Source organism: Tupaia chinensis, unplaced genomic scaffold (assembly GCF_000334495.1).
Source record: "Tupaia chinensis unplaced genomic scaffold, TupChi_1.0 Scaffold000146_1, whole genome shotgun sequence".
Taxonomy (NCBI): domain Eukaryota; kingdom Metazoa; phylum Chordata; class Mammalia; order Scandentia; family Tupaiidae; genus Tupaia; species Tupaia belangeri.
In genome coordinates, this window is record NW_006159616.1 from 10,948,224 (window position 1) to 10,960,305 (window position 12,082).

The window sequence follows — 12,082 nt, forward strand, 5'->3', positions numbered from 1 at the left end:
GACTGTGGGGTCTGTGTGTGAGCGCAGTTGCCCTGTGAGTGGGGACATGTCCCCGTCCTGCTGCACAGAGCAGGTCCACAGTCAAGTCATCCTTTCTTCTCCACCTCGCTCCCCCTCCAGCATTGCTGCTGTCAGCTGATGGCATTCCCATAACCAGACAGACAAAAACCCAGGAACTGTTCTCAGGTTTTCTCACTCAGATTCTAAAGATAGTCAGCCTGCTGGTTCCACTTGATGCCACCTCCCCTAAATGCCTCTCGACTGTCCCTTCTGTTGGTCTTCACTGCTACTGTGTGTTCAGGCCTCTACACCTTCTCCATGGCTGCTCCTAGGGCCTCCTAACTGGCTTCCTGCCTCAGTCTCTCCAGCTGATTCATTTCTCTGTTATCTGATGGGTTACATCTCACGGGGATCCCCTTCGACATTTCACCAGTGCTTATAGGAGGGCAAGGACAGAACCTGCCCTTGGAACCCGCCTTTCCAGCTCTGCAGCCTCTGTTCCTCCCTCCCACACGTGCTGCTGCTGCACTTGCTGATCCAAATTCTCGAGACATGTCATGAGCTTGTCTGCCCCATGTGCTTGCCCAACACTGCTCTCTGCCTACATGCCTTTCTCCCTTCCCTCCTTGGTATATTCCTCCTCCTCCTGCATGGCCAGGATTGTCCACAGCCTTCTTGGTGAAGCTTTCTTCAGCTTTCCAGGCATAAATGAACTCCTTCCCCTCTGAGGTCCCATAAGGCACTGCTCACACTTATAAGTTGACAGCAATCACATGTGATAGGTAGTTGTTCATATTCAGTCTGCAATCTCTGCCAGACTCTGAACTTGCTGAGGACAGAGCAAATTTCTCACTCATCTTGACATAGAGCAGAATGTAACAATTTATATGTTAGGGAGTCTTAGAAAATGATAGTGAAGTTACACTGGAAATTGCCAGCACCTATGCAACTTTGGATGCTGGACACATTATTTACTTAGTGTTAAAGTTAAAGAATTCTCTTAGAAGTCTTGATTTACTTATTAAGGATTTAGCAAGCCATTAACTTTTATCAGAGAAGCTGAATAATCTGTAAAACACAAGTTTTAATTCAGTGGCATATCAAAGAATGTCTGATTCTCTAAGTTTTATGAGTTATTGATAGAGTATTTCCTGGTTTAAAAAGGGAAGCCAATAAATTCTATGTCATTCCTCAGAAGGATTGTCTTGAGACTGTTCATATAACATTCATACTTAAAGTTATATACTAATTAATATAGAGTCAGTATCATAGCCGGTGTGAAAACTTTTTAAAATTCGGGACTGACTGCAGTGCAGTGGTTAAAAGCTGTACAAAGAAAGCCTATCTCACATGGCTGACCAGTGTGAATCCTAGCCCTGGTAGCCCAAATCCTGGTGGGATGAAGAAAGGGAGGAAACAGGACTGCAGCACCATCTCACCCCATTGGGGGTGCCTTCTCTCTTTTTCTGTTTCTTTCTCTCATGAGTGTATATGCTCACTGGCAAAAATAATAATAATGCATGGACAAAATACAAAATATCAGACACATTGTATTTATAAAGGGGCCAAAAAAAAAAAAAAGAGAGAGAGAGAGACATCCACCCTAACTTTTATCTCTTTCTGTTCTTAAAAGTACAGAATTTAAAAATTTAAAAATTCACTAACTGTGCATGAATTTATTTCTTTAAAAGGAAAAAAGGACTTAACCTGGCTGGCAGGCTCACAGGCTATTTTTTGTTTTCTTTTTTACCCTTTTCTGTATTAAGACAAATCTTCTTCATATTACTTCCTAAAACTACAGTTTGGAATGTAGTTTCATCTCTTATCTTTCTCTCCTCTCCTCTCCTCCTCTCCTCTCCTCTCCCCTCCCCTCCCCTCCTCTCCCCTCCTCTCCTCTCCCCTCCCCTCCTCTCCCCTCTTCCCCTTTCCTGTCCTCTCCTCCTCTCCTCCCACCCTCCTCTCCCCTCCCCTCTCCTCTCCTCTCCTCTCCTCTCCCTGCTTCCAGTTGGCCATGAAGGAATCCAGCACCTTAACTACTGCACCACCTGCTGGCCTCACATTTTTCTTTCTTTTTTAAATAAAATTTTATTGACTTATTTCTCCCACGAGAGATGGGGGAAACAGAAAGGGAAGGCAAGAGAAACATCCCAAAGGGCCTTCGCACGGATCGAAGTCAGCTCGTCCAGACCATGGCACACAGGCACACTCCTGGCTTGCACAGGGAGACCTCAGGACGTGAACCTGGGCCCTGGCCATGTGGGTACAGCACAAGGAGTGTTGCACTACTGCGGTGACACCACAGCAGGCCCCAAAACCACAGTTAAAAAATGCAATCCAGTCCTAGTTCGTGTGGGTTGCTGGTGAACGTCTTTGTAGGAAAGGTAAGAGCCGTACCAGGGTGGCTCACAAATGTTACAAACAAAATGAATACTTTTTAAAATGAAAATCACATTTCTGACTATAAATTAGACTTCAGTTAGAAAGAAAAATTAATCATGTGGGACAAGTTTTTACTTTAATATCATCTTGACCCAATATCCTATTTCTAAACCAAAATTGAGAAAAATGGGAAGCAATGGTAACTCTAAAACACACCAGAGGAATATTTGATTAATTTGAAACTGAAGCGTTTTCAGCTTGCTAGACCTTAAATCATACGTTAGTAACTATCCTTTTAATACTAATCAATAAAAAACAAAACAACAACAAAAAAACACACATGCAATTTGATCTGAGAGCACACAGTTGGTCACTATGGTACCAGAGACTTTGTGGGGTTTTCACTCCATCGGGAAGTAATTACACAATATTTTCCAGAAGTGAAACAGTGAGTCTAACTGGAAGAAAATGTGGAAACATTTAGCTACAACAGTAGAGCAAGGTATTAAAGACCCTTTTAAGGGGTTAAATCTGAAGGGAAATATGCAAATAATTAGGTCTTTAAACATGGTTTTAATTACAAATCCAGGATAAAAGTTAGTGGCCTAATTTGGTGCTTGTGTACTTCTCCTGAAAACCCCTTTCTTGCAAAGTGATGACTGCTATGTTCCCGTCACACACAGAGGAGATCCAGCCTGACAACTGAGGATACTTCAGAGAAACACTGGCCAGATTCCCTGAGGACTTCTTCCTTGTATGCTGAGGAAGGTGATGGTCATGTGCCTCTTTCACCATTCACCAGAGAGACTTAGTTCACGACTTGGGTGAAGACACATGGTTTTCATCTTTAAAGTCAAAATTCATTCATGCCAATATCTGTTCCTAGTTCATACAAATTTCAAGAGTGTCATGAGATCTAAGTTAGTAGTTTGGTTTTGATAGCTTTTTCAGCTCTCCTGGCTCTGTTTTCAATGTGTATACCTCACTGGGAGCAAGCCTATGTTTGCCGTACTATAACATTTCTCCCCTGTGCTTTCTGGCCCATGTCATTTTCTTGCAAATAAATTTTAGGAAGACCAGACATAGTTCAACTTGAATAGAGGTGAGCTGGGGAGGAAATGAAAAGAATGGTGCATAATAATTTATAATCTCACTTAATCTTTGACTAAAAACACCCCAGATGACTGAAAAGTGGGCACACATTAATACAATTCTAAACTGCAGTGACCCAGCTATATTTACCATCTATTATATGCCAGGTACTGTTATAGATACTGACGACTATCCAGTGAATGGGACCGACAAAAATTCCTGCCCCCATAGGCTACCATTCTGGTAGACTCTGAACCATACTCTGTGAGACCTGAGAAAGGACTCCCTGGGCCTCCAATCCATAAGCAAAGTGGCATGAAGGGCTGCCACAGTCACAAATCCCATCCCAAGGAGGGCAGGACTAAAAAGTCTTCCCTAGAGAGAAATTGCATGGAGATGCTGGGGATCAGAACGATGACTGAAGCCGAGACAGAATAAAACAGCAGAACCTAAGAACGTTGCATGCTATGAGCCACACTGTCCCTCGCCCAGGTGCCCTCAACCCTTTGTAGGTTGTAGCCCGATCCCCCAATGTGACTACTTAGAGTAAGAAAGTACTCGAGGTGCAGTGAGGTCATAAGGTTAGGGACTAATAAGAGACTCTAGAGGGGTCAGATGGTGGTACAGCAGTAAACATGATGCTCTGTAAAGCTGACCTTCACAGTTGAAAGTTCCAGTTCACAACCCAACACCTCCCTGAGTATGCCAGGATGTAGGGATCACTGAAGTTGGGGGTGGCTCATGGGTAAAAGTCCTGTTGGGGCATGCTGTCTTGCCATTACTCTTGCTCATGAAAGAAATAAATGCATACATTTAAAAAAGCAAAGGAGTTCTTTTTCTTTCTGCTATGTGAGCACACGGCGAGAAGGTGGCCATCTGCACGCCATGAAGACAGCTCTCACTAGACACAGAATCAACTGGCACCTTGACCTCAGAGTTCTCAGCCTCAAGAAATGTGGTAACATACATTTTTGCTGTTCAGTCATCTAGTGTATGGTATTTTGTTATGGCAACTTGAGCAATTTAAGACAACGAAATGTACCTCCGATATCGAGAGATCCTCCAATAACATTTCGGGAGGGCTAGGTTACAAGACACATTTAGGAAGATGCCACCCTATTGCAAGCAATGAATGAATTCTGGATTTGATTTTTGTCATCTCCATTCAAATACTGCTACAAAAAGTCTGAGAAGAGGTCTCTCTAGCACTGTCTCTCACAATGACTCTGACGACCATTCTGAGAGTTGGCCTCTGCTTCAGATACTTTTCTTCTGGCCAAAAGCACTCACAATTCCTAGAACCCTTCCAGAAATCAAAAAAACATTTTGCCTAATCACCAGACATAACTAACTGCTTTCTCTGGGCTGATGGTTCTAACACCTACTCAGGTTATAGAGCACTTTACAGTATAAGGATACGGGTCTCAGCAGAATATCATAAAGTCCTAATTTTTATCCTATCAACTAGGAATTATTTTACCAATTAAAAATGTGACAAGATTTCAGGTATACAGGCTCTGTATTTAAGAGCAACAAAACAACCTTAAGAAAATTGCACTTCCAAAATGTATTGACTAGTTCTTTAGTATTTATCTGGTTTATTTGCTAGCATTTCACAACAAACAACAAGTTTAAAAAAATTTATAGAGGGGAAACCTTCAAACTGGGTACACTTTATCTCTTATCTTCTCTGAACAATCTAGAAAGAGGTCATTTTCTAGAAGCAAAACACTAACGTCTTGCCATGGGACATTCTGAAAACCATTCCTTCAAGTACAGGCTGTTCACAAACACTATACCTAAAGCTGCAAAACATTTGGGATGAAGAATCCGGTTTTGAAGTCTGAGAGACATGATGATACTCAGGTCACACAGAAACTTTTCAGACTCTAAGAAAAGACAGTGGACCCACAGGGCTGTTTCTCACGCCTCCAACTTACAATTCATCTTGGATGTTGTCGGTTAGTTTGAAGAGCTGCTCCTGCCCTTCTGCCTGGCTCTCGTTGTAGCGGGGAAGCAGCCCCTGGGGCCCTGTGCAGCAACGGGGCTTCCGAACCCTCTGGGCTTGAGTCCTGGAGGAGTAGATGCACAAAAGGCAAAGAGGTTAAGTGTTAAAGGTTAAAATGATTTCCCCTCCTTGCCTAAGGTAAAAACACTACTCGATACTAAGCATACTCTAAATCTAATGGACATAATTACATTGCAGTATTGCCTGTGAATGTACCATAAGATAGTGATTAAAGGATTCCATTTTCAAATCCTGCCTCACCCATTTTCTAGCTCTGTGATCAAGGACAAGTTAGTTAACTCCCTTAACCCTCAGGTTCAGTTTTCTCTCTGAAACAAGATGGTGACATCTACCACACATGACTGCTATGAAGATGAAATAAAAAAATAACTACCAATCCTGTGCCTGACAGACCGTGGGCTACCCACTAATGATGGCTCTTAACATCATTACTAGATTTCTACTTGGTCATGACCCTATTTTTCTGGGAATCTCTTTATGAGAGCCATCTTTGGACTTGGAATGAATTAGAAAAAAGACTGAAAACCCCTAAAGCACAGGCAATAATCCCCAAAATAGACAAGTGGGATTATATCAGGTTAAAAAGTTTCTGCACAGCAAAAGAAACACTAATTAGAAGGAATCAACAATCATCAGAATGGGAGAATATATTTTTAAACTATGCCTCAGATAAGGGATTGCTAACTAGAATATACAGGGAATTCAAACAGCTTACCTCAAACAAGCAAACAAACAAAAATCCAATTAAAAAATGGGCAAATGAGCTGAACAGGCAACTCTCTAAGGAAGACATATATGAACAGCCAAAAAGCATATACAAAAATGCTCAACATTCCTTATCAAAAGGACAATAAAAATCAAACCACAATGAGATACCACCTAACCCGTCATAGTGGCTAAAGATTAATAAAATAATGGTAAGAGCTGCCAAGGCTGTGGAGAAAAGAGAACTCTCCTACATTATTGGTGGAAATGTAAATTAGTACAGCCACTTTGGAAAACAATACCGAGATTCCTTAAAGACCTACAAATAAACTACCATATGATCCTATAATTCCACTCCTGGGTATCTACCCAAAGGATAGGAATACACTCAGGCAGAAAAATGCTTGCACATCCATGTTTACTGTGGCATTATTCATAATTGCTAAGACATGGAACCAACCCAAATGTCAACAAACGGATTAATGGATTTAAAAAGTATGGCATATATACACTATGGAATACTGCTAGGCCATAAAAGACGAGACCCTGGCATTTGACAGAAATGGAATAATGAACATGAATAAGTGAAGCAAGTTGGACTATGAAAGAGAGGCATCGTATGTCCCTACTCAATATACATCGAATGTCTGCACTATAGCAGAAACTGGAAAATTATAAAGTATGAAAGCATGGAGCAACTGTGAATACTAGAGACAGTGTGGGAGGAGGGTGAGATATGGGAAAGGGTGAGAGGGAGAGAATCAAGGAGAAAAGGAAAAAGCAAAACATTTAAGGGGCATAAAAATGGAAAATCTCCTGTTGATGATAATACGTGTATTAAAATCTTTGACTGAATCAATATACAGTATATTCATGATGAAAAAATTCATTTGGTATGCTGTAATAATACACATTGTAAAAAAAAACATAAAAAATAAAAAGGAGGACAGAAAGAGAAAGAAAGAAAGGAGAAAGACGGAGGACCTTGGGCATTCAGTATGAACACATCAGGTTTCTAGATTTCTTCTTAGATGAGTTCAGTAGCTTGGGTGAGGGACACAGTAATCATGTGAGGAAGAAGAAAGGCTCCACAGACCAGTCCCAGGCCACAGTCTGGAATTCTACAGTGGCTTTAACTCATGCCACTCAGCCGTTGGCTGCCCAAAGGAATCTGCTTTGCTATGGCTTTCAGGATAGGCTGATGTTGTCTTTTTCCACAAACCATATACTGAGTAATTGATAAGTACTTTTTGGTGTTTTCCTAGAAACAGGAGTCCGTATTTGTCTTGGAAAGGCTGTGCATTTTTCAGATGACTGATAAGAGTGAACTGGGTCTGTCCTCGGCCGTGTACTTGCTGTACTTTTTATTATTTGTTCCTGGAGCCCAATGAAGCAAAACACCCTTCTCTAGACATATCTAACTGAGAGGAATTGGCTTACACACTGAATCAGCACTTCAGAACCTTGTGCTGAAATTAGTGGAGAGACCAATTGGCAAGGGCAAAAGGCGCCATGGTGGACAAATCAGGGGAGTAAACCTGCCACTCGCCATGCTGCAGGTTAGCTACAAAACTGGGATAACTGCAAACACTGAACCCAGGTCAACATTCAGCTCATTGGACCGTGATGCCTGAAGGGTAGCCCCATACCCAGGCGATATTTGGCATATGCCAGAAAATCAGAAATGCAGTGAGACTTTTTCTGAAGTTCAGTTACAAGGATGGCTTAAATACCTTTTTCTTTCTTTCTCTTTCTCTCTCTCTCTCTCTCTTTCTCTCTCTCTCTCTCTCTCTCTCTCTCTCTCTCTCTCTCTCTCCTTCCTTCCTTCCTTCCTTCCTTCTCCTTTCTTTCCTTCCTTCCTTCCTTCCTCCCTCCCTCCCTCTTTCCTTCCTTCCTTCCTTCCTTCCTTCCTTCCTTCCTTCCTTCCTTTCTTCCTTTCTTTCTTTCTTTCTAAAGGTTTTTGGCCATAGGGTGCATACCCTTGCCTGAGAGACGCAGAGACAGAGGGAGGGAAAGTGAGAAATCACTCCCTAGGGAAGATGGTCAAGCCCCCAATCCTTCTTCTCCATTCTCCTCTTGGGACTTGGAGCATGCGTACACATGCACCCACAGCATAATTTTCAAGTTGCCAGGTCTGGGACTTGAACCACAGTTACATACGTGAAAGTCCACTGCCTTAATCACCATGCCACTTGGTGCCCTACCTTTTAAGTACTATTAATGATGCTTTTCAAGGGTGCTGTTAAGAGTCTATAAGGAAGTTTCAATGATCTGCACTAAGAAAATGGGTAAAAAAGAAACAATTTTATTTGTATTATCTTCACATATTTCCACTATATCTAGCTAGTATCAATTGCTCTTTCAATATGTAAGCTGGGACCAGCAGTTGGTGTAATGGCTATGTCGCTGTACTCCCATGTAGTCGACTGCAGTTCAAGTCCCAGACCCGGTGGCTTGAACTCACGCCGGGTGCGTGTGTGTGCGTGCCCAAGATCCCGAGAGGAGAATGGAGGAAAAGGGATTGCAGTGTGGCCATCTCCCCTGGGGGGTGATTTCTCGCTTTCTGTCTCTGTCTCTCTCTGTCTGTCTGGCGAGCGCGTGCGCCCTATAGCAAAAACCTCTCCAAAAAAAAGAAAAAAAAATATGTAAGCTGACTGATAGCTAGTTAGCCGACTGATTGACAGTAGGGAAGGCAGGGTGGGGAGCCACTGTTAACCCATCAGTGGAGAAGCTGGTAAACTGCTAGCAAACCACACAGGGAAGGGAAGGAAGCTTAGTACACCGCTCCAGATAGTAGGGCCCATTTCCTGTCTCTTTGCCTAGTAAAAACTACTTTCTATCATTCCAAACACCCCAAGGCAGTCCTTCTATTCTCTTACTCCTGGAAGAGGACTGGGCTACCACGGCAGAAGCCCACAGGCCCCTCCAAGAGGAATATGATGGGACCTGCTTCCTCATCACCATTCAATATAAGTTTGACTCTGATTCCTCTTACCACACCCTCCCCCATCAACTGGGCAGCCTGTATTGATTGCAAATCCAACGATTTCTCCATCTGTCATAACTAACAAATACTCTTCGGACTTGTACCATACTAATACATAACTTCATGAGTTATTCTACTTCCACCCTTGTACATGCTCCTACCAGCAACAAGAATGGCGGTTTCACAATATAAGTTACATCAACTTAGTCATCTGCTCAAAACACATTTGCTTCACATCTCACTTGGATACATATGTTTACTTATTACTTAGCTCCCCTTCTGGAATGTGAGCTCCACAAGAAGAGGGATTCTGTTACATTCAAGGCAGCCCTGGGATATAGCATAGTGCCTGCTTTACCGTAGATGAGCAGTAAGAGTTAGTTGAATAAATGACGGAATGCATGTATGGGTGAGGCATAATATAAAGGTCACTTTTTGAGCTCAAGTAAAGGCGATGTGTAAACTTGGGTGAAGAGATGGAAGACTAAAGATTTTGAGCTTTAAAAACCAACAATTGATGTTAAAGCAAAATACGAACCAGCTGGAATCTCATCTTCTGACAGAAAGGTCAAGGGTGTCTCTGTCTAGTCCACTGTTAAAAACAAAGGCAGGAGGAGCCCGGAGACCATGCCATAAAATCACTCTTGCTGCTGACATACTGGCGATTTCCAAAACTTCATGGAAAATGGAATTAAAATGTGTTTATACTGATGCAAAAAATTGCAATCATGCATATTTTTTATGTGTATTTTGTATAAACTTCTTGAAGACCTTGTGCATGTCTTTTTCTTTCTAAAAAATCAAGCTTTTTGTTAGTATCCAAAGCTGAGGAGATACTTACTGAGACCAAATTAAATTAATTCCTCTAGTGGGATACAAGGAAGCCAAGGAAAGGCAGCTTGTTTCTGGACTTGTGCTCTTGGAAATCATACCTTCTAACAACTATGGATAGTTGAGAAGGTAAGAAAACGTGCCCTGTATTATCACATTATCAAACGGCTTTCTAGTTCAGTTATTTTCTTGACTCAGTGGAATTCGTGGCCTCCCCCAAAGTTCAGTGGTCCAACTTCACCTCCACTTCCAATGTATCAACTTCGAACCTATAAACTACAAACTGACCAAAACTTCAGAGAAGAACCCCCCCGCCCCCCAAAAAAGCGTAGCTCCCTTAAAGGTATACACTGCCTCTTTGTTGTGCTTCAATTCTTATCTGTCTTCCCAAAAGGCTGCAAATTAACTTCCCATTTTCAAAGATCAAGGACAAGGTTGGATATAGTGTTCAATACTGTTGACCAGAGGCGCTCACTATGGTATTCAAGGCTGATTTTTCACAACACAGAATAAACGAGAGAGTTAAAATTCACCATAAAGAAAATATAGTCTTCTATTATAGTCTCATAAATATAGGGACTACTTCTAGAAGGTTTTTTTTTTTCTATTTTTTGGGAGAGGTTTTTGCTATAGGGCGCGTGCGCTCGCCAGACAGACAGAGAGAGACAGAGAGACAGAAAGCGAGAAATCACCCCCCAGGGGGGGTGGCCACGCCGCAATCCCTTCTCCTCTGTTCTCCTCTCGGGATCTTGGGCATGCACGCACACGTGCCCCGTGTGAGTTTTAAGCCACTGGGTCCAGGACTTGAACTGCGGTCAACTACGTGGGAGTCCAGTGACACAGCCATGACGCTAACTGCTGGTCCCAGATTTAGACCTACTTTTACCAGAAGCAGAAAGTTGGATTGAAGAAATTCTTCCCATACTGCCCATTTTAACTTATCTTTGTCAGTGTCTGAAAAATTATTTGTTCTTCTCTGAAATTCAACTATAATTTTTTTCACCTTTTGTTTTTTAAATGCCGGAGGGAGTATATATGTGCACAAGAGAGAGAGAGAGAGAGAGAGAGAGAGAGAGATAGAGAATGAATATCTCCCAATGGGGAATGGCCATGCCACAATACTTTTTCCTCTATTTCTCCACGCCATTAGGATCCTGGGCACATGTCCACTTGTGCCTGGAGTGTTACTGAAACATCAGCTTCTCACATCCAAATTAGTGGTTTGTGGGTTGGGGTTGGTGGGTAGTTTAAAGTCACTATGTATGAAAAAATTTAGCCCCAAACGTAAAGAATTAAATTAAAAAACATAACAGAACAAAAAAATAGTAAGCTGTTTTTTACAATCATATCAGCATAAAGGAATAAAGTGGGGGCCAAAGGTGATGTGATGGTTAATGTGTTAGACTATCCCATGGTCGACTGCAGTTTGAGTCCCAGACTCAAACTCACTTTCCTTCTCTCTCTCTGTGGTGAGAACTCATGCCCTATAGCAAATTTAAAAAGTAAATAAATAAATTAAATTAATAATTTGAAAAAAAAAATTAAGTGATATTCTTCAGGGCAAGCCTCTGATTTCTTCATCTACTGAGGGGTGCTATAAATTCAAATAACATAACCTTCTTAGTATGACACATAACAGTAATCCTAAATCTGTTCACATTCTGTGACTTGGTAAAATGGTATGGTATGTTTTAAATGATTGTCCTTAAGTCACTTCCATGTACGCTCCAGTGAACCTGTGAGCACCTGGAAGGCAAGGACTCTATTTTTATTTTTTAACTAGACTTTAGTTAGGACTGGACTCACCATTCATTATCTTTATTTCAAGTTGTGCTATCATCACTGGCATTTTTTTTTTTTTGGAGGTTTATTTTCTCTAGGCATGTGTGCTCGCCAGAAAGACAGAGACGGATGAGAAATCACCCCACAGGGAGGATGGCCATGCCGCAATCCCTTCTCCTCCAGTCTCCTCTCAGGATCTTGGGCACGTACGCACACACGCCTGGCATGAGTTTAAGCCACTGGGTCCAGGACTCGAACCACAGTTGGCTACATGGGAG

At 42.0% G+C, this 12,082-nt stretch overlaps 1 protein-coding gene across 5 annotated transcripts in view; it reads right to left on the bottom strand.

Moving 5' to 3' along the window:
• VPS13D (vacuolar protein sorting 13 homolog D) overlaps positions 1–12,082 on the bottom strand; it is a 323,690-nt gene that overhangs the window by 6,996 nt on the left and 304,612 nt on the right. For all 5 annotated transcript variants that reach the window (XM_006145295.3, XM_006145292.3, XM_027770624.1 and 2 more), the window contains one exon: positions 5,412–5,543. In XM_006145295.3, the coding sequence (XP_006145357.1) occupies positions 5,412–5,543 (132 nt within the window). The remainder of the gene's footprint in view (positions 1–5,411; positions 5,544–12,082) is intronic.